This window comes from Taudactylus pleione, unplaced genomic scaffold (assembly GCF_031769625.1).
Source record: "Taudactylus pleione unplaced genomic scaffold, aTauple2 ptg000099l, whole genome shotgun sequence".
In the NCBI taxonomy this organism is placed as follows: Eukaryota; Metazoa; Chordata; class Amphibia; order Anura; family Myobatrachidae; genus Taudactylus; species Taudactylus pleione.
Genome location: NW_028284501.1, coordinates 2,080,520 through 2,104,396, shown reverse-complemented (window position 1 = coordinate 2,104,396; position 23,877 = coordinate 2,080,520). Strand labels below are relative to the sequence as shown.

The 23,877-nt window shown below is 44.2% G+C and overlaps 1 protein-coding gene across 4 annotated transcripts in view; it reads right to left on the bottom strand.

The window, feature by feature from the left end:
* Positions 1-20,761, bottom strand: part of P4HA2 (prolyl 4-hydroxylase subunit alpha 2) — a 102,495-nt gene extending 81,734 nt beyond the window's left edge. For 3 of the 4 annotated variants that reach the window (XM_088470385.1, XM_088470384.1, XM_088470382.1), the window contains exons 1-2: positions 20,503-20,761; positions 230-326 (exon numbers count right to left, since the gene is read on the bottom strand). In XM_088470385.1, coding sequence (XP_088326511.1) covers positions 230-311 — 82 coding nt within the window. In that variant the 5' untranslated portion in view covers positions 312-326; positions 20,503-20,761. Of the gene's footprint in view, positions 1-229; positions 327-20,298; positions 20,370-20,502 lie in introns of those variants that run through there. The other variant, XM_088470383.1, reaches the window with a different exon arrangement.
* Between the last annotated feature and the right edge of the window lie 3,116 nt (positions 20,762-23,877).

The following is a 23,877-nucleotide window of genomic DNA, read 5'->3' as shown; positions in this document are numbered from 1 at the left end:
GGAACCAGCCTTAAAGCTTGGAAGCAGAGACTTCAAAGAGACACTACCTGATGAATATTCATTATCCCTGAAAACATAAGGTTCTTATTAAATAATTGCCTACATTCTCTTTAATATTAGCTTAACCCACAAAATGCGTGCCTCAGCTGTGTGTAAGCTATTGGACCACTTCCCATAGCCAGGAAACTGCTGCAAGAATGTATATGTATATATGTAAATAATGCCATACCTATAGATGTGAAAAACTCTGCTTTAACATGACACTGGTACCAGAGGTTGGCGAGAAGCAGCGAGACGCCAAAGAACTTCATCCTCAGCAAGTGCAACTAGGAGCAAAACAGAAAAGGGGTTACAATTAATGCAGCTAAAACGGATTCATGCTACAATGTTGGAAAAAAAAGTATTGAAAGAAAACCATATTCATGTACTCACCAAACATGAACACTTTAAATGTATGCAGTACCTGGTGTACAGGATCCCCCATAAGTATTCTAGTGCTGCATGACGCCGTACTGCCTTACAGGAATTCACCCTGCACTACATAAGGCAGACACCATGTGCTTCCCAGAAACTGAAGCAGTGGTGTCACACACCAACCGTGGTTCTAAGTTCTCACTGGCGCTCCAGAGGGAGCACTGTACATTATCTGAAATCATTACAATTAAGTTGTATTGTGTATCATATTAAAATGTGTATGTTATATTGGGAGCTGTGTCACAGAAATCAGATTATTGTCTAGAGAGTGGGAATTGGAGCTAATAAAGGTTTAGTGGGTCGATAGTGTTTAAGTTAAGACAGGAGAACTTTAAACTTTGGCTACAGGACACAGCAATTTCCAATGACATCCTACATATATACCAATTACAGCCATGATCTTAAACAACAGCATTCAGTGGTATAGAACACTACAAGAATATGGTATCACTAAATAGAATATAATCTCTGAATATATGCTCTTAAATCCCCTTAAGAGTGTGTGGGCCGCAACGAAAAAAAAAAAAGTCATATGCAATTTTGAAAGGTTTATTATTAATAAAAACCAATGCAGTGCCCCCTGTAGTGGCCCTTAGACCCTTATGCAATGCCCCCTTAATTTGTGCCCCTTATGCAGAGCCCCTAGTAATGCCCCTTATAGGGCTGCACACAGTTTTGAGCAAGTTCAGGCTGCCGTCAAGTGCGGCCATTGTCGCGATGACTCGCACCCGCGAGTGCATTGCTTATAATTGGATTGACCCGTTTGAATCCATTAACTATTAAACATGTTGAATCAAATGTCAGGGCTACATTCATTCTGTTACACATAGAAACCAAAGTGTTGACACAAATATAAATGCATCCAATGTTGCATACATGGCCCATCTTTAATGTTGTAGTGCAGCACTTATGGGAAATGCGTCAGCACCTCGAATATTTTTCTGAGCTGTCAGAGGTGTAACTAGACCTGGGGGGCCCCATAGCAACATTTTCTTGGGCCCCCCCGGTCCCCTGCCTTTCCCCCCTCTGCGACTTACCTCTGCTACATTGTCGTGTCTTCCTTCAGCAGTGGCAGTTCAGGGCAGGCACATGTCCTCTCCTGGTCAGCTCCATCTCTTCTCACTGACTGATCCTGGGAGGAGCCACGCTGAGATTGCTGGGACATTCCCGGATCACGGCCACGCCTCCTCCCAGTATCAGTCAGTGGGGAGAGACGGAAGCGGAGCCGATCAGAAAGGCAGATGTTCCTACCCTGCGCAGCGCACTGGTACTGCTGCTGAAGGAGGATGTAACCACGGCTGGCCTGGCACCATAGGTGCAGGGGGTGGGATGGGCCCCGGAGGTGACCTGGGCCCCATAGCAGTCGCACCCCCTGCTCTTACGGTAGTTACACCAGTGTGAGTAGCCCACCCACTACATTGCCCAACTTGTAGCGACTGATCTGCAGAAGATGGTTGCTCTTACACACTGAACAACCATCACTGCGGTGCCGCTGGTCAGGGGGCTGCTTTGCAACCCCCTCTCCAGCGGCCTCTGCAACTAGTGTACCACCTGTACACCCAGCACGATAAGCAGATATATCTGCCATCGGCTGTGCTGCACAGCCGACACTATATGCACTATATGTGAGTGGTGTCAGTCACAAACATATCGTCTGTACACTGGCCAAAGCACACACAATATATATGGGCCATTCAATTGAACGGCCGATATGTCGGCCAGCGCGTACCCAGCATAACAGAAAGCAGACGACCAAATCTGTCCAACATAGCAAAATGCTTTAGTAACTTCATAGTTTAGGCGTGCTTACTTGCTCTTCAAATCATACTGTATGTAAAGATAAATCTTCCCATTGTTTAGATACACAAAGGGTTATTTATTAGCTCTAACTACATTTGGTTACACAGAGAAGCAATGCATCATGGAAAATCCCTTGCCTCAGGGTGACACATTCTCTTTCAGTCAGGCTTCACAATAACTTGTCAGAACAAATAAATCCTATACAGCTGAAGACTACAAGGGAGTCTGGCCAGCAGCTCATATAAATCTTTTCCTTCTTAAACATTTGTAAGATAAACTGAACTTAACCCCAACTCTGTATGCTCAGCTAGTAAGCAATAGCAATGTGTACATACCGGTATGTAGTATAGGAACACCCACATCCATTTTTCTGATTTTAAAATCCCACTCCCTCCTTTTTAAAGTAAAAAATATAATTTATTGTATCCTGTGTGCCTAATGTAATAGGTCCCAATTTGGCAAAGTGCATATTTTGGGTGAGTTTGCTATAGGATTTAAAATGACAATTATTAATAAAAGATGACACCAGGATAAATTAGTCAAGGGAACAGGAATATGAATATGCACCATCCTTATGTAAGTAAAAGTAACTTAGAAGTCTGCTTACAAACGGCCAGCCTTATAGCGGTACATTGTAGTGGTCTTACACAATCTGTGCAGGACAGATTCTATGTGCCTATATTCAGAGGTGGACATAATGCTGATATTTACGCAGCTGAGCGATTATTTGCTATAACTTATGTATGAAAAATCCTGGAAACCTCTATGACGCATGCGTTACACATAGTGTACACAGACTCTGCTATTGTGTATGGTATCGCAGGCATCAGAACTGGTGCGGCACAAGACCATGGACGTTCCTGGGAGATGGTCTGAAGGGAACTCAAAAAAAAAAGGCTGTCTCATGTGCGTGTAATGGGAGTGTTACAGGCGTGTCAGAAAACGCGGCTGCGTTCCCAAAGGCAGAGCCGCAGTCACAGAGGCCATGTTTACAGCAATTTCAGAAGGAGACACTATTCTAGCCATAGGCTGGTGCAAGTGTCGATAGTGATCACGATGGTGCACCCATTGTGGAGGGTTTAAGACCACCGGCGGATTTATGCTGTCCACAGGCATTAAAAGTGGCTTCTCAGAGCTTGCACTATCTGGCGCACACTAGTACATAAGGGTAAGGCTGAAACTAGCATTTGTATGTTACCGCTGCTGCAACTCCGCAAAAAAAAGCAACCAATGTCGATATGTACTCTGTCGAAATACAGTACGTCAACACTATACAGGTGACATACTGAATGTCGTCATTTTAACTGCCGACGTAACGTATGTATCCCAGAAAAAAAATGTACTTCTAGTCATTGTAATAAAGAGGAAGATTTTATTCTTTGGTTGTGCAAACAAAATTTTTTACTTTTTGAACTGCTTATTTGACTTTCTCTTGGGTCTTAAATGAAACACAGGGTAGACTGGATCCAGTGATCTCATTCTCAATGAATGCATCTCTAAGTAGTACTTGGCTCTGACTCACGCCAGTATCTGAATGTTCTAGTAAGAAATAAGTAAGAGGGGTCTGACTGAATTGTCATGCGTTATATAGATCTACATACATCTCAAACTTCACCATGTGAATTATCTTAAGTTACATTAGTGTTTTAGCACATAACTTGCAGTAATGTATGAACACAAACATGCGAGAGATATATAATAACACACTGTTACCTTGTCTGGCTTCTCACAGCTGCAGGGGATGCCTTATTTCATTGCTCAGGAAGTAAAAGTTTAAGTAGAACACAGAAACATTCTTTGGCTAAGAGTAACCCAGCCCCCACTTTCTCTACAGCACCACTTTACCACAAGGACTTGCAGAAAGAAAAGCATAATGTTATTTAGAATTCGAACAATTATTTCAGAAATACGCATTTTATATTTTTCCTATCAAGCTGATTTGATATCACAGATGGGGGAGATGTACTAAGCCTTGCAGAGTGATAAAGTGGAGAGAGATAAAGTACCAACCAATCAACTCCTAAATGCCATGTTACAGACTGTGTTTGAAAAATGACAGTTAGGTCCATGTTCAATTGGCGGCGAAAAGCCGAGATCGGCGAAAAGTACTTGCCGTTGACGTCATTTCGCTAGGCGAGAACTTTTCCCTGTATTCAATTGCAAAGACTTTCTGCCGATGCGAAAAGTCTGCGACATGTAACCCGCGGAAAAGATTCGCCGCTGAGAGGATGCGGAAAAAAGTGGGACAGCCCCCCAAAGGTAAACCGTGTCAAAAGAAAGTAAAAAAAATACTTTAAATCACCCCAAAAGAGTACTTTCGTTTTGGGGTGAAAAAAACAAAGTTGGGGGACAAACTTAAAAATTTAAAAACTAACAAAATAGACTCCAGGGGGTCCCCCAAGTATGTCCCAGGTGTTTTTTTGTTTGCAGGTGTTTGCTGAAGGAGCGTTTTTTTAAAAACGCACTTTAGAGATTTTTATCCATGCTTGCACCCATTTTCATGTACCCCAAATTTGCTGGTACTACTTATTTTAGCCAAAAAAACACTGCTAAATGCTATTCTTCACCACTTGTGCAAAGACGCTAAATAGCAGCTATTGAGACCATTCAAGCACCCCAAATACCTTCAGCAGGGCTATTCGGGGGTATCCATAGTGATCCCCCATGTCAGTGCATCTTTAGGGGGGTGTCAGGCTGAATTCCCCAAATCTGATAGTACTTTTCACCAATCTCAGTTTCGCCAGGACGCGTTCTCGCATCCTTTGCAATTGAATAGGGAGAATCGCGGTGACGAGTGCGATACTTTTCCAAAGTCCAAACCGGTGATGACGGCGAAATCTCCGGCATGCGAAAAGTCCGGGACTTTTCGTTGGCAATTGAATACGGGCCGTAGGAGCTCATTAAGCCACTTAAGTCAGAGATTGCCGGTTAGCGCAACTAAAGCTAGGTGTTTAGTCGCGTTAACTGGCATTCACTGACTAAAGTGCTGGCCGCAAGGCTGTGTTGCGCTAAGCCAGAAAACAGCCTTGCGGCCAGCACTTTTGTCAGATTTTTGCTCGCACCCCCAGGAGGGTGCGTCAGCCTAACAGTGCCCCCAAATGTACAGTCAGCAGGTTACGATGGGGCACAAGTCCATTTTCAAGTCGGATCTTGCAATTTTTGCACTTTTCATGGTCCATAGCCAAGTGTACACAAATATGAGCAACTACAGTGTCATAACCAGCTCACTCGCATTTCCACTTGCAGCTGAAGGGGTGTAATGGTGTGGTAGCAGGGCACTCACACGTATTCCGAGTTGTGATTAATTTTCAGGTCTCTTCTGTTGCTTATAGCAAAGATTAGGCATTTATATTCAATAATTAGACAATGGAAAGTCATGGTCAACCAATCAGTGGCTCACCAGGTCTTACACCTTGGCCCTGCTGTTTAACAACTGCGCCACTGAAAAAACTACAGCAATACATCATGTAACACAGAGAAGCAAGCAATAGCTCAGAGGGCCTGATTCAGACCCGCTCGCAAGCGCTGGGGTGCCCTAGTGCGCATGCGCACGACGGTGGGAGCTCCGTCGTGCGTATGCGCGAGACCCGAATAGCGACGGCCAAGCTATGGGTCTCGCACCAAAGGGGGCGCGCTGTCGATGGTGCTGTCGATGGTGAGTGACAGCACGCCCCCTTTGGTGGGCGTTGCTGCCCAGACGGAGGCGTTCCCATGGGAACGCCTACCGTCTGGGGCCAGCCCCACTGACATCACTTGTGATGTCAGTGGGAGTGCTTTTGGCTCTGATAGAGCCAAAAGCACTCCTGGGCTTGCGGAAGCGATACCCTACCGTAGGGTCTCGTCACAAGCCTGATGGTCGCGATGGTCTTGACCATCGCGACAATCTTTTTGGCCGCTCGCATAAGCTGTGGGTGGTCACCCACAGCTATGTGAGTGGCCAGGAGGCCACTCCAATTTTAGGTGGGAGGGCCCTAATTCAGAGCGAGCGCTCGTCAGAGCGTCCGGCTCTGAATCAGGCCCAGAGTCCGTTATGTGATCACACAGGGTTATCGCTAGGTTTGTACAAATTCATTCAACAATACACATTCTAGCCCATCACCTGCTTTGGTCCAGCTGCATAAAAAAAAACCCCTCCATTTCAGTGTAATAATTTACAGGGGTCTAAAGTGTGTCCAGAGGAAACAGCACAATCCTATATTTATAGTTATGTAGAGCTCCCTAACATAAGACTTCAGAAACAAAAGCTTTTTTCATATGGTTTCCATTCTAGCGGTAAAAGTGCAGTTGAACATTCGCCATAACTACAATAGAATTCAGTTAGGACTTGACTGTAAAAATGTGCTGCAGCTGATAATTTGCCAGTGTAAAGCTGGGTACACACTATAAGATGTGTTACCAGCCAACGGAACAACAGGATGTAACGATACATCAAGCCGGCCGTACACACTGCACGATCCAGTGTTCGATGGTGCAATGTATCGTTCCATGCTGCATGTAACTGCACCTCAGCTTTAATTGCATCGTCCCAGCAGATGGATGATGCGATGAACGACCCTCATGCATGCACGATCTAGCGTACACACTATACAATCTGTACGATATATCTTATAGTGTGTACCCAGCTTAACTTTAGTATATGATTATTTTTTCACCGCAATATAGTAGACAAGTTTCCAACAGTTTGCTAATTAATTTAATCAATAGCTGCATTAGAAAAAAGAACACACACACAAAAAGTACAAGTATTATCCACGCTATAAAAGTAACATTTTATTAAGCAATTATTCTTGTAATCTCAGAAAAAGTAAAAAACAACAACAAACACTAGGGATAAACACCACAGTAGTTTACAAACAAATATTTAGATTTTATTAGGCTGTCAAAGGAAGCCACCTGGTAACGGAGTTCCCCTGGTTTGCCAGATCTTTGAACAGCTGTTAAATACCATATATTTACTAAGAATCATGTCTGGCCAATATTGCATTCCCGTGCGAGTTTTCCCTGTTTTTTCAACTCTGAGATTTACGAAGGCAAATATGAGAGCAAAAACACGATTCCGTACTGAATACACAGCAAAACACGCAAATAGAAGTCAATAGACCATTGAACCATCATGCAAGTACTGTACTTTCCATAGATAGAGATACAACTCACAGATTTACTAAGAATTGTGTCTAAAAACACAATAAAACACGGAGCAGAATAGAAGAAATTAATAGTGCCTGTATGTGGCGTGCTCTGCAGAAGCACTGCACAGATTTGTGTGATCTGTGCAGTGCTTCTGTCTGTATTGTAAAGAAAGGGATAAAATTAAGAAAAAAAATAGCGTAGATTTCCCCCCCTCCAAAATCATAAGTAGCTCTGAGCCCCTTCTGGTACAGGAAAATCGGGGGAAAGACTGGCATGGGGTTACCCCTATTTTTCAATAACGAGCACCATCTGAAGCAACCGGAGTTGTAATACCATAGCAGGGAAACACACGGATAAGAGTCAGACTGCTCTTAGCCAATCAGCAGTTGCTAATTGGCTAAGCGTGGTGTGACTTCAAGCACTGAGCCACCCGCCGTAAGTACAATCTTAGATTTTCCGTACTCCACACTTGCCTACCCTCCCGGAATCTGCAGGGGACTCTCGATTTTTCGGGTAGCCCCACGCACCCCCAGAGGAGTAGGCACTTCTCCCACATCCCGCCCACTTCCTAGTGAAGTGGGCAGAATGGGGTGAATCTTACCTGGAATCCCCGCTCTGTCGGGGCTTAATGACGGAATTCTATGGTAATCGCATAGTTTGGCCTCACAAAATGGTCCGGTCCCGCCTCGATCACTACCTGACTGCTGCCTCTCCCCACGCTTCTCCCAGGGAGGACAGATGAAAAGTCAGTAAGTATGGCATACCACAACCTCAAAATTCTCACTACGACCACTGCCTATAACACACAGAAGCACTGCACAGATTACACAGATCTGTGCAGTGCTCAGAGGAGTCTATTGAGAATGAGAAGGGGCCAACATAACTGAACTCGATAAAACACGATCATTTGCTGAAATTTTGGGAGTTTGCATAAATACAAAAGTCAGTGCCACCATCATGTGTGCCAAATAGTTATTTTCTTATTAAACAAAAAAGAAATTGAGATTTAGATCAATTTATTTACAAAGGAAGAGAAACCCGGTCACCCCGCTATTTCTCCTGCTGGTCAGCCTGATTGTAGCCCATATAAACCTATAATAAAGCGGCAAACACAACCTTAGGGTGCATACACACCTGTACGATATCGGGCCGATTTTGCAGCTTTATCCAAATCGGAACAACAAATCTGGCATATCGTGCAGTGTGTATGCCCAATTTGCGTGTTCCCGCGGTCGCATGCGATATTGTGTGATTGACTGTGCAGCACAGCCAATCACACGATATCGCATGTGAGCCTGTACAAGTTAATGAAGGACGGAACAGTGATTGTTCCGTCTTTCATTACATCTTTTAAGTGTGTACCAGCAATCGTGCGATGTCCAGGGCGAAGACAAATCATCCTGAACATCGGCACGATTGCCGGTCGTTTAGGTGTGTACCCAGCCTTAGGGACAGGAAAGAGAGCGCCACTGCTGCTGCTACAAAAATTTATTTAGTTAATTTTTGGGTAAACTGACTTATCTTTTATACAGCATGGAGAGCAATGGAAAGAGGAGAAGCCTCCAACAGATCCAGTGCCGAGGAAGCCTCCAACAGGCTGGAGCCATCCTCCTTAAGGCACACATCCACTAGACGACAGGCAAAAGACTGCACGATTACGACATTGTAATCGTGTAGTCGTTTCTCTGTCTGTGATGTGCCTACACTGAACGACTGCACATCAATCATCTGCAAACATGTTGAACCTGACGATATCGTCAGGCTGTACAACATATTTGTATGATGATAGATGTCTAAACGACCAGCGGGAGCACGCATCCCTGGTCATTTTAGACACTTTTTAAACAATCTGCAAACGATTTTTTAACGGTTATCGAACCATAACGATATCGTTATCATTCAATCGCTCAATTTAATCGTCTAGTGGATGTGCGCCTTTACTCTTTTCAGCAGTCTCCATAATATTTTAATTTGGGCCAATACTGTATGATGGTGGACACTGGGTCCAGGAGATCTGGAATTGGTGCAGTAGTAGAATCTAACCATAAAAAACACCCAAAGGAGCATGTTGTAATCCACACAAATTTCAAATCGTCACCTTTAATTGGGCCGTGCTTTTTATCTCCTTGGTGTGAAAACAGTTATTTATCTTGCTGAAAGAGCTTTATTAACTTATTTACTTTACACTTCTGAGCAACAATATGCAATTATAATAAAAACTGATTAACATTACCTGGACATTACAATCATTCTCTATATAGCCAGTAACAGGTGGATATTATCAATTATTGCAATAATAATAGTCAATAACATTACAATAATCACTACAATTCTTGCTGTATTGTAGGATATAAAGAAATATAAAGCATTGAGCATGATTATAAACAGTCAGTGCGTATAGTATACAACAATCACTTGGTAAATAGTTTTTCTTTAATTCTTTTTAGTACTGTATTTTTGCACATTAAAAAAAATTACAAAAAAATAAGTTATTCCAATTTTCTTTAATCTATTTACATCCATTGATGTGAGGAATACAGCGACATCTGAGATACATTAAAATGCCATCAAGTACTTGGAGCTCAGTTCTTCCTCTAGCAGTTAAAGGGGCATATACAACTGGGAGCGAGGTTTTCTCTGCAAAAAGTCACACGGACCTCGTGCCCAATTATGGAACATTATGGAAACCGCAGGTATGCTTGCTCCATATACCCGCGGTATCCAATTTAAAAAAATGCCTGCTGGGTTTTCACCACAGAAAACCCAGTGGCGCGAAAAAAAAACCTACATACCGTTGGTCTCCATGGCTCCCGGTCATCAGCCCTCCATCTTTGCACTGGGGAGGGGGCTGCTGGAATGCCAGGGGACTGCTTGGAGTGGAGGTTACTGCTGCGAGATGTAGTTCTTCCTGCAGCTACCTCCGGGGGGGGCTCACACAGACACTCACACACGATCACTTACACACACTCACACAACACACTTACACACATCGCTGCTGCAGGAGACCGGGTCCCGACACTGGAGGAGAGTATTTACTGACTAATTAAGCTAATTGGAAACTTAATTATTCAGTGGGAGGAGGGGGGGTCCCGAAGCAATTCCCGACTATTTTTCTTAAAAATATGGACTTTTGGAAAAATTGGTCGTGCTCTGGAGGTCAACTAAAAAAAAACCTCCCCCCATCCCTGCATGAAAAACTCTACACCTAATTGTACAGCTAAAATCCCGCACCTGCAAGAAAAATCCCGCAAGTAATTGTATAGCAAAAATCCCACACCTGCAGGAAAAACCTTGCACCTAATTATATAGAAAAAATCCTGCACCTGCAGAAAAGATCCTGCACCTAATTGTATAGCAAAAATCCCGAACCTGCAGGAAAAACCTTGCACCTAATTATATAGAAAAAATCCTGCACCTGCAGAAAAGATCCTGCACCTAATTGTATAGCAAAAATCCCGAACCTGCAGGAAAGATCCTGCACCTAATCGTATAGCAAAAATCCCGAACCTGCAGGAAAGATCCTGCACATAATTGTATAGCAAAAATCCTGAACCTGCAGGAAAGATCCTGCACCTAATTGCATAGGTAAAATCCCGCACCTGCAGGAAAAATCCTGCACCTAATTGTATAGCTAAAATCCCGCACCTGCAAGAAAAATCCCGCACCTAACTGTATAGCTAAAATCCCGCACCTGCAAGAAAAATCCCGCACCTAATTGTATAGCTAAAATCCCGCACCTGCAAGAAAAATCCAGCACCTAACTGTATAGCTAAAATCCCGCACCTGCAAGAAAAATCCCGCACCTAATTGTATAGCTAAAATCCTGCACCTGCAAGAAAAATCCTGCACCTAATTGCATAGCTAAAATCCTGCACCTGGAAGAAAAATCCCGCACCTAATTGTATAGCAAAAAACCCGCACCTGCAGGAAAAACCCTGCCGATAACTGTATAGTAAAAATCCTGCACCTGCAGGAAAAACCCCACTTTAATGGTATTATATCACTATAATAAGGATAAATCACTTTTGTAAGCAGAATATCATCATGTTTAATAATAGGACCTTATTAATGAATAGGGCACATTTTAACAAGATATCCCCCTCCTTGAAATATTGTTGTTTAATATGGTTTTGTTTATTTATACTGAAATTGTCTGTAATAATGCATAAGATTGTATTGTGAAATTTGTTCTGATACAAAAGGAAAGGTAAAACAAAACAGATCACCATATTTGTAGAACATACCAAGTACAAGGTCTTAAAGTGTATATCCAATTTATTTACTGTATCTAAAAAGACTGCACTAGATAACGGTACTGTATGTTATGAGCAAACACTCTATTCCCTTTATTTCTCCTAAATGTTCCCTTATAAAGCCACTTATCAAAAAGTCAGGAAAAATGCAAACGGAAAAGCTCATTTAAACTTAGCCTGGCTTTGCTTCATGCTGCAAGTATAACCATGTACGACTAAAAGCAATCACTGTAAACCAACGTAAAAAAAAAAAAGTTAAACAATTGCTAGTAAAAGTTTTAAGACACGTATAAAATAACTAAAGTTTCTTTTGGGAGAAAAGCCGAGCTACAAACGTATGCCTCATGTTATTGGACGGTGACGCTGTACAGAGTCCTTGTATTCCCAGGGAAAGTTTACTGTTTTATAATTATAAGCAATGACTTCTGTACAGAAAACACACACATATATATATATATATATATATATACATATATATAAAGCAAACAAAGAAGAACTGTTTAATGCAGACAAATCGATGATTAGAGAGTATTGGATCAAAAGTCTAAACTATTAAAGCAATGTTTTGTACTAATAATTAGATACATACAGTATGTTTACATGGCAACTATTGTACAGTACATACAGTATAATTGAGGTCATCTACAAGTCATTTCTCAGAAGACTGATACATTGCAGCGATGATGGGGTGGTCACTTAGTTGGTTACGCCTTGTGTGCACTAAATTAATATATCATAAGCAGTAATATTGTAAGTATCAAAAATACATAGCTATGATAATATTATTACATAAGACACAAGGCTATAATCAGGTTACCAGAAAGTATGAAATATGTTCTATAATCTGTGGGTGTCGCTGTTATATAAAAATGAGGCTGAGACTTTTTGTTTATAAAGTAGATTATATCATTTCTAGGACTTGCTAACTGTGAAACACATGTAGTGCCTGCATCACCCACTTCCCTGCCAAGAACTACCCAGTTCTGCTATTAATTACAGACACACAAATTTGAAAATAATAAACTATTAGGTTTTCAACTAAAATGAAGCAGAGAGAGTGAGGCTCATCACCTAACCAACAATTATTGTGTTCATAAAACGTATTTATCAACACTTTGAAGGAAAACAAACGAAATGAAGTGATTCTAAATGAGAGGGGTTATCATAGCCTAGTTTATATATGTATTACATCAAACATAGGCCCTCATTCAGAGCCGTACGCTCTGAGCAGAGCGCACGCTCTGAATGAGGGCCGTCCTCCATAACTATGGAGCGTCCTCATGGACACTCGTATAGCTGTGGGTCACCACCCACAGCCTATACGAGCGTGCAGTTTGATGGCCGCAATGGTCTTGACCATCTATACGAGCGTGCAGTTTGATGGCCGCAATGGTCTTGACCATGCGAGCCGGAGCCTGCAGTTGAGGTTTTCAACCGCAAGGCCCGGAGTGATTTTGGCTCTATCAGAGCCAAAATCACTCCCACTGACATCACTAGTGATGTCAGTGGGACGGCTTCTGACGGTAGGCGTTCCCTTAGGAACGCCCCCGTCAGGGAGGCACGCCCCCCGGCACGCCCACCAAAGGGGGCGTGCTGTCAATCAACATCGACAGCACGCCCCCTTTGATCAGACACAACGCATGCGCACGACAGAGCTCCCTCCGTCGTGCGCATGCTCAGTGCAGAACATCGACCCACTTGCGAGCGGACAGCCGCTCGCGAGTGGGTCTGAATCAGGCCCATAGACCTCTCTTCCATATTGATTATTGCTTGTACCAATTAATAGGACTGCCAACACAAGTAGGAGGCAGTGTGTGCGACATCTAGTGTTTTCTTTGGGCTATCCACAGTTCAGTGGGGCAGATCTGGAATCAGACATTTAGGGGTATAATTACTAAAAGGTCGACTTTAAACGATTTTGATTCATTTAAAATACAGTAGATGAAAAATCGATCAAAATCGATGTTGTGTTTCTGGGGCTAAGACACACATTTACTAAGGGACAATTATTCATTTGTTTTTTTAAGTATTAGTAAATGTGTGATTTAGCCCCAGAAACACAAAACCAACCTTTAGTAAATATACGCCCTATAGTGGTGTGATATGGCGTGTTATTGCCCACAACCTAGGTGAAGGAAAGCCTTTGGAAATTAGGCCCTCATTCAGACCCACTCGCGAGCGGCTGTCCGCTCGCAAGTGGGTCGATGGTCTGCACTGCGCATGCGCACGACGGAGGGAGCTCCGTCGTGCGCATGCGCAAGACGCGCCGAGCGAAGGACTTTCCTTCGCTCGGAGAGTCTCATCAAAGGGGGCGTGCTGTCGATGTTGACTGACAGCACGCCCCCTTTGGTGGGCGTGCCGGGGGCGTGCCTGCCAGACAGAGGCGTTCCCAAGGGAACGCCTACCGTCTGAAGCCGGCCCCACTGACATCACTAGTGATGTCAGTGGGAGTGATTTTGGCTCTGATAGAGCCAAAATCACTCCTGGCCTTGCGGTTGAAAACCTCAACCGCAGGCTGTTGCTCGCAGTGGCGATGGTCGCGATGGTCAAGACCATCGCGACCATCAACCTGCACGCTCGTATATGCTGTGGGTGGTGACCCACAGCTATATGAGCGTCCAGGAGGTGGGCCCTGATTCAGAGCGAGCGCCCTGGTCAGAGCGTCCGGCTCTGAATCAGGGCCTTAATACCTCACAAGGCTAAACAATCCCCCTAGAATAAGAGAGGTTTTCCATCTCTGTAAAGGGGTTCCAAACAGCAGGACAACCACGTGACTGGAAGTGTACACAAGACATAAAATCCACCCAATACTTCCCTTTCAAACCACAGATTAGGCAAAACAGCAGTAGAAACATATTCCCATGTATCCTTGAGGGAGTCTGAAAGAATCTTCCCGCCATGTTTGGATCTCAGAAGGAGACAAAATGCCATCTTTCATGGACATCCGTGCCGACATGTCCGTGAAAGATTAAGTTTTGCCGTGTTCTGAGATCCGAACTTGGCGGGTAAAGCCAAGCCAGAAGCAAACTGCACATGTCTAGAAATAAGCACTGCAAGGTACAAATATATAAGGTAAGGGGCACAGTCCTAGGAATAGCAGGACACATGGGGCTCTAACACTGAGCCATTGAGGACAGCTTTAGTCAGAGCAGATAAAGTGTAGCACTTCAGGTAAGACAAATTTATAGTTGTTGTGAGCATTTAAAATCCATGAAATCGACCCCCCTGAATGTTTTTTTTTTAAATTGCACTAGATGAGGACTCAGAACAATCAGAATCCCGAGTGTCAGAATACCATCCCGACGGTGAAAATGCCAGCAAATTTCAGTATTTATTTTCACACAAACCATAACTCACCCCTCTTGCACCCTAACCCTAACTGAACACCCCCACAGCCTAACCCTAACCCTCCCCTCCCACAGCTGGCCATACACAGTGCGATTTGTAATCGGATCTGAGGTTGCATACGATTTCCCTTGAAAATTCTTCCCTTCAGATTCTGTATGATTTGGGTTTAAAATGCAACGATTCCACATAAGACCATACGATTTGATCTATCGTACACAATTTTAAATCGTATTAGATCGTATGCAGCAAAATGGCGAGTGGCCAGGGACATCACAGATCCTACATCGGATCGCAGATGAACAAAAGTACATACGATGTGTGTCACTATCGTACACGATCGGTTGAGATCGCTCTGCAAAACCATCTGATCTGCGATCCAACTCGAGGACCGAGGGGACACGTATCAGGGGTCGCAGAACACACAAAAAACACCTATTTTCATACGATTGGTCTGTACAACCCGTCTAAACTGTCCATATCGGGTGAAAAAATCGTACCGTGTATGGGCACCATAACCCTCCCCTCCCGCAGCCTAACCCCGATCCTCATATTTACCGTTGTCGGAATTCTGACTGTCAGGATGCCGACTTACATCCCTGTACTGCCATTATAACTATTTTATGAAAAATACATACCGAGTTTTTCAGCACATTTTTTGTGCTGAAAAAGCCCCCCCTCGGCTTATACTCGAGTCATGCCCGCATGGTACGCAGCTGAGTAGCGTACCATGCAGGCCGCGGTGCAGACTGTGTCTCTGTGACACAGCTGCACCGCGTGTGTAGCGCTGACCGGACGGAGTTCGGTCAGCACTACACACTGCCAAACACACAGCCGCCGGCAACGGCAGCTGTGTGTTTGTTGTAATCAGCAGCCGATGAGAGTCTGTCAGACTCTCATCGGCTGCTGCTGCTCCCACTGCGGGAGCCATATTCCGGCTCCCGCAGTGGGTAATGGGAGAGACGTCGTCGTGACGACGTCTCTCCCATAATGCAAAGCGGCCGGAGAAGCCAGTAGCAGCGTCGGGACCAGGAGTGGGGTTTCAGGTAAGTGTTTTTTTTTTTTTTATTACATCTCTCTCTACTGGGAGTGCTACTACTGGGGGCAGTACCAGGGGGGGATTACTACTGGGGGCACTACCAGGGGGGGATTAATACTGGGGGCACTACCGGGGGGGATATTGCTACTGGGGGCACTATCAGGGGGTGTATTACTACTGGGGGCACTACCAGGGGGGTATTACTACTGGGGGCACTACCAGAGGGGGAATATTACTACTGGGGGCACTACCAGGGGGGATTACTACTGGGGGCACTACCAGAGGGGGAATATTACTACTGGGGGCACTACCAGGGGGGATTACTACTGGGGGCACTACCAGGGGGGGATTACTACTGGGGCAGTACCAGGGGGGATTAATACTGGGGGCACTACCAGGGGGGGATATTGCAAATGGGGGCACTACCGGGGGGGTATTACTACTGGGGGCACTACCAGGGGGGTATTACTACTGGGGGCACTACCAGAGGGGAAATATTACTACTGGGGGCAGTACCAGGGGAGGTATTACTACCAGTAGCTGCTGCATTTCCAATTCCCACCCTAGACTTATACTCGAGTCAATAAGTTTTCCCAGTTTTTTGTGCTAAAATTAGGTACCTCGGATTATATTCGGGTCGACTTATACTCGAGTATATACGGTAAGTTGTGTGAAAATTTGTATGAAGAGCTGCAAGAGACCTTTGACAGTCTGACATCAGGTTACTGATCATTTAGGTACTATAATATAATTTGGATGCACAAACACACTTGGGATCCACAGAAATTGTATACTGGTAAGCACAGCCAGGGACAAATGGCTTGCCTCAGAGTCCTGTGATCTGTAGTTGATCAGTATTTAGATTTTATATAAACACAAAACTTATAAGACATTTATATACTGTATATCATAGTTGGACAGCACAGTTGGTGTACTGGATAGCATTACTGCCACAAAGCATGGAGGTATTGGGCTTGATTCCAACCACTGCCCTAACTGTGTGAAGTTTGTACATTCTCCCCGTGCTTGCATGGGTTCCTCAGGGTACTCCGGTTTCCTCCTACAATCCCAAAATACTGGTACAGGTTGAGTCTCCCATATCCAAACTGCTTGGGACCAGGGCTAATTCGGATATCAGAATATTCTGTATTTTGGAATATTTGCATTCCATAATGAGATATCTTGGGAATGGGACCCAAATCTAAACATAGAATGCATTTATGTGTTATATACACCTTATACACACAGCCTGCAGGTCATTTTATACAATATTTTCAATAATTTTGTGGCTCAAACAAAGTTTGTGTTCATACATGAATTCATTTAGGTTTCATATACACGTTATACACACAGCCTGAAGGTAATTTTAAACTATATTTTCAATAATTTTGTGCCTTAAACAAAGTTTGTGTACATTGTACCATCAAAAAGCAAAGGTTTCACTATCTCAGTCATGCTAAAAATTCCGTATTTCTGAATATTTGGATATGGGAGACTCATCCTGTATGTTAATTGGCTACCGACAAAAAACAAAGTGAGCCTTAGTGTGTGTACATGTGGCAGAGAACATAGATTGTAAGCTCCACGGGGCAGGGACTGATGCAAATGGGCAAATATTCTCTGTACATCGCTGCAGAATATGTGTGCTATATAAAATATACAGTAGCGGTTAAATAATGAACATGTGGCATTTGACTAAAAATAATTGTTAACAAACATGGAAATATTGGCCCTCATTCAGAGCCACTCGCTAGCGGCAGTACGCTCGTTCCGAGCGATGTTCGCACATCTGCGCATGCGTACGGATCGTTATACGCATGCGCGAACCAGTCAGTGCGGACGAAATTCATGTGCTCGCAAAATAGCGAATGCCTGCTATTTTGAGTGACAGAATGAGGCGTATGTGGGTGGTAACAGGGGAAGGTGCTTGAAAATGGGGAGTGGAGATCAGAACGCAGGCGTGCTAAAAGGTCAAAACGGGCGTTTTATGGGTGTGCATATTTAAAACAGCAGCGTCATTGACCACGTCACTGGGTTATTTTATAGCCAGAACTGCTCGCAAAATTGTGGTAGCAAAAACCAACCACAAGAATAGCGAGCAGTTCATACGCTGGTCGATGTACTCGATTAATCTAATAAATAGCGGACATGACGTATGGTGCTAGCGGCCAGGGGGCGTTTTGAACAAATAAACGAGCGTATGTTTTGCTCGCTCGTTCAGACTTAGAGGTGTGAACAGACTGCAATTTGCGAACGGATCATTTGAATAGCCACCCCTTGTTTTTGAACGAACGACCGCAAATAGCGAACGGCTCTGAATCAGGCCCATTGTGTCTGCCCATCCAATACCTCCCATTCTCGTACAGCAGGGGTGGCCATTACGTCGATCATGGATCGCGATGGACATCCAGTAGCAGCCAGTAAGAGTCAGTCAGATTCTTATTGGCTGCTGCACCCAGGGCCTGCGCAATGCGCACAGCCGGCACCAAGCTAGAGAGGCGCCGCCACCTGCCTATTCCATTTGCTGAGTGCCCGCTGAGATTTTTTTCCAGCGAGTGTCTGGCAGCTCTTTCCCCTGCAGCGGCTGCCAGACACTGGAGTTCACTCCTGACCTCCACCTTCCGGCTCCCACAGTGAGCACTATGGGAGAAATGTCATGACGTCTCTCTCATTATGCCGTGCGGGAGGAGCTGTAGGACGGCGGCATGCGCAGGAGCTGGAATTCAGGTTAGTATAATCTTGTGTGTGTGTCTGTATCTTTTATGTGTAAGTGGCACTACTACTGGGGGCACTGCATAAGGGGCACTACTACAGTGTGCACTGTGTAAGGGGCACTATTACAGTGGGCACTGCGTATAAGGGGCATTGCCTTGTGTCGTAACGTGAATAAGGGACTACTATGTGGTGTAATGTGAATAAGATTGTGCTATTGTGTGGCGTAATTTGAATTGGGGATTCTATGTGAGATTTTGGCAGGGCCCCTTGCTGCGAGGTCATGCTCCCTTTTTGCATGCCACTCCCCCATTTTCGGGCTCGGTAGATCACGAAAGGTTTTTTAGCTTTAAAAGTAGATCACCGAGTCCAAAAGTCTGGCCACCCACCCCTGTCGTACAGCTTTATACAATTGGAATTTACCCATCTCCCGCTGAATTCTTGCAGTTGCCCTGCTAATGGTGCATACACACGGTCAGATTTTTCTTCAGATCTGAACGATAACGATTTTAAAAAATCAATCGTTCATATCTGAAGACAAATCTGACATATCTGACATGCGTGAACAATGGACAATGAACGATGCGCGTTCCCGATGGTCAGATAACGATAACTGACATCTGATGTGTTTGCAGTCAGATTTGGACGATTCCATTAATTTTAATGCAGTCAAAAATCGTTCAAATCTTTGGTAAAATCGTTCAAATCGTTCATCTGACAGATCTGACAAATCTGTCCTGAGACTGATATTCGCAATGCGAGCAGGAAAGCGCATGGATAAGACAGACTTGTAGACAAGTAGACTACTACTACAGAGCGTCCTGAGAACTCTTCAAGCAGCTGTACAGGTCCCACGGCTCCACGCACGGTACTGTGAGAGGTGTAATAACGTCTCTCCCACCACAGTGCAGGAGCCGGGAGGTGGAGGGCGATTGCAGCGGCTGGTGAGCATGGCAGATTCCACCCTTGGCATACCACCCTTTGCAAAGACACTGCCTGCTCATCCTGGGGGTGGGGGCGCACCTGGCATACGAATGGGTCCAAAACGTACTAGTTAGTTATAATTAAGCGTGCTCTGAGAATTTACACACGTCTTGTCTTAGCGTGCAATTGTTCTCATACGATTTGTACTTTCATTTCTCTTTTGTTTCATTTACTAAATCTGTTTACTTCCTTGCTTGCCAGACACCTTATAAATAAACAATGATGATAATTATACTTCAACAGTGAGCTGATCAACAAGTGCATGCTATCCACAATAGCCGCACACATATTTTTCAGGGTAATTAATATCTACATTTAAAAAATAACAGTGTTTTTGTTTTAATAAAGATCCAGTATAATTATCTCATTAAGTGGAAATGACCAATGTACACAGTAATAACTCACTATTTACAGTACTAGTAGTATACACAGTGACAAGGTGTAATGTAATGTGATGGTACATACACACACAGACTAGACATCCACAGACTTTGTGCATTGTTTGTTACCCAGCCAGGAACATGTTCTCTGGCATTGTGTGCTGGAGCAAACATTTATTACCTGGTCCTGTTGCACAGAACATGTCGGTCAGGGCTCAGCACCAAGTCCATCTCTGTCCCAACTTTTCTTGCTTAGAAGAGAGAGTCCCTGCTTTTCACATGAACATGATTTATGCACCACCCCCATTGTAGTACAAGTTATTTTAAGTTTTGCCTAAATGAGATTTTCTTCCCATAAAGCAACAATGGCTAAAGTGGTACTTACCACTGACTGGAGTGGGTGGACGATCTGCGTGGTAGTGTACACAAGGTCTGTCAGGGTGATTGTACGAGCTCAGCCTCCTCGGGTTACGCTATAGCAGGCAGTCACAGTGTAGGTACTACAGTGTGTATCATAAGTCTGTGGCCAGGAATCAGATAATCCCTCCCAGCCAGACAGTGCAGCCCAGTACCCACTGACGTGGGATCCGGCCCGGCCTCCTGCTCCCTGTGCGGCCGTGCTGCTGGTCACACTGCTGGTGATAGTGATAACTCTAACTACGTGTCGCTTCTCTTTCTCTTTCATGTCTGCAGATGTTAGAGGGGGATTCTCTGGTGGGAGGTTCCCGTGGGGACATACAGTGCTAAAAGGAATGTCTGGTCTGTATAAAGGGAATGCCAATGGAATATAATGGGAGCAGACTGAACTTTTATGTATATTTTAAAAAATCTTAAACCTGTGCACTATGGGCCTGATTCAAAGCCGGACGCTATTTGCGCTCGCTCGTTCAGAAAAAGGGGTGGCTATTCAAATGAACCGTTCGCTCTTTGCGGTCTGTTCACGCCTCTAGGTCTGAACGAGAGCGAACAAAACATGCGGTCGTTTTTTGGAAAACTACGCCCCGTGGCCGCTCGCATCCTACGTCATGTCCGCTATTTATTAGATTAATCGAGTACATCGACCAGCGTATGAACTGCTCGCTATTCTTGTGGTTGGTTTTTTCCTACCGCAATCATGCGAGCAATTCTGACTATAAAATAACCCAGTGACGTTGTCAATGGACGCTGCTGTTTTAATTATGCACACCCATAAAACGCCCGTTTTGACCTTTAAGCACGCCTGCGTTCTGATCTCCACTCCCCGTTTTCAAGCACCTTCCCCCGTTACAACCCACATACGCCTCCTCCTGTCACTCAAAATAGCAGGCATTCGCTATTGAGCGAACAAACGATTTTCGGCCGCACTGACTGGTTCGCGCATGCGTATTACGATCCGTACGCATGCGCAGTTGGGCAAACATCGCTCGGAACGAACGAGCGGCCGCTTACGAGCGGCTCTGAATCAGGCCCTATATCTTCAGCACACTTCTAGCTAAGATAATTTCACATATTCTACAGGCGGAATGACATGAAATGATGGCCGTTTACTATGGAATGACAGCTGTTTTATTCGCCATCCCATTCAAACAGTGCATATATCCATACGGGATGTAGTCAGGAAGTCGGTGGTCGAAATGCCGACCTCCGGCTTCCCGACAGTGAAAGCCCGGCATGGGACTAATGATAGGTGTCTAAATACTGACGCCTATCATTAGCCCCACGCCAAAATCCTGACGCCCGGCATACGACTTAGGGGCCCATTTATTAATGATCGCATTTTGCAATGCGATCAGGGCATCCAGTACCGCCCATGATCGCATTGCAAAATGCGATCATACCAGCTGAATGTATGTACCCGGCACATGCAGGGAGACAGGCTCCGAAAGGAGCCCGTCCCTGCGATGTGGCCGGAGTGCATGTGGGGCTGCTGCGCATGTGCAGTCCCTCGGAAGGTAAGGGTTAGGCACCCCCCCCCTGGAGGGTTAGGTTTAGGCACCCCTTGGGGAAGGTTGGGCTTAGGCACTAGGTGGGGGGAGGTAAGGCTTAGGCACCATTAGGGGGGGAGAGGGGTAGGAATAGGGTTAATGCCCTGTCGGGATCTCCATCTTCTGGCGTCGGTATTTCATCCGCCGGGTTTAGGTCCGACGGTATAACATACTTATTCCGTCCATACTTGCTAATTCTCTCTTATTGTCAGGGAGACTCCCTGAAATAGTAGCAATCTCCCTGACTGTCTGAAGAGTCTAGTAATCTCCCTGATTGTGTCTTACAATTATGAAGCTGTTATATATTAAAAAAAACAGCAATATACATTCAAATGGGATCATTAGTATAATTTCCCTGCATTGGCTATAAGGCACAATGATCCCTATGGCTACATGCATTTTCTGAAAAGTATCAGTGTGTTTTCATCAACAAGTAGAATGTTATGAGACGCCTCTCAGAAGTAGCAGTACAGTCCACTTTACCGCCACTCTCATAGGTGCTGCTTTCCCCATCTCCCTGAAATGCTTTTTCAAAAGTAGGCAAGTATACATATGACCCATATAAAGACCCTGATCTTTCTTTGATCCCCAACACCCACACACTAATACCTTTCCATATGCACCTGCCTATACCTGTACCCTACTATACGTGTCGCATTCTGCAGAATCAGGGGCAAACGCAGGATTTTTAAGTTTTTTTTTTCCATATATATATATATATATATATATATATATATATATATATATATATATATATATATATATATATACAGTCAGGTGCATAAATATTGGGACATTAACAGAATTTTCATATTTTGGCCTCTATTCACCACCACAATGGCTTTGAAATGAAACAAACAAGATGTGCTTTAACTGCAGACTTTCAGATTTAATTTGAGGGTAATTACATCCAAATCAGGTGAACGGTGTAGGAATTACAACGGTTTCTATATGTGCCTCACACTTTTTAAGGGGCCAAAAGTAATGGGACTATCAACTCAAAAGTTATTTCATTGACAGGTGTGGGCTATTCCCTCATTATTTCATTATCAATTAATCAGGTAAAAGGCTGGAGTTGATTCTAGGTGTGACATTTGCATTTGGAATCAGTTGCTGTCGACTCTCAATATGAGATCCAAAGAGCTGTCACTATCAGTGAAGCAAGCCATCATTAGGCTGAAAAATCAAAACAAACCCATCAGAGAGATAGCAAAAACATTAGGTGTGGCCAAATCAACTGTTTGGAACATTCTTAAAAAGAAAGAAAGCACCGGAGAGCTCAGCAATACCAAAAGACCAGGAAGACCACGGAAAACAACTGTGGTGGATGACAGAAGAATTGTTTCCCTGGTGAAGAAAAACCCCTTCACGACAGTTGACCAAATCAAGAACACTCTCCAGGAGGTAGGTGTATATGTGTCAAAGTCAACAATCAAGAGAAGACTTCACAAGAGTGAATATAGAGGGATCACCATAAGATGTAAACCATTGGTGAGCCACAAAAATAGGAAGACCAGATTAGAGTTTGCCAAACAACATCTAAAAAAGCCATTGCAGTTCTGGAACAACATCCTATGGACAGATGAGACAAAGATCAACTTGTACCAGAGTGGTGGGAAGAGAAGAGTATGGAGAAGGAAAGGAATTGCTCATGATCCAAAACATACCACCTCATCAGTGAAGCATGGTGGTGGTAGTGTCATGGCGTGGGCATGTATGGCTGCCAATGGAACTGGTTCCCTTGTATTTATTGATGATGTGACTTGACAAAAGCAGCAGATTGAATTCTGAAGTGT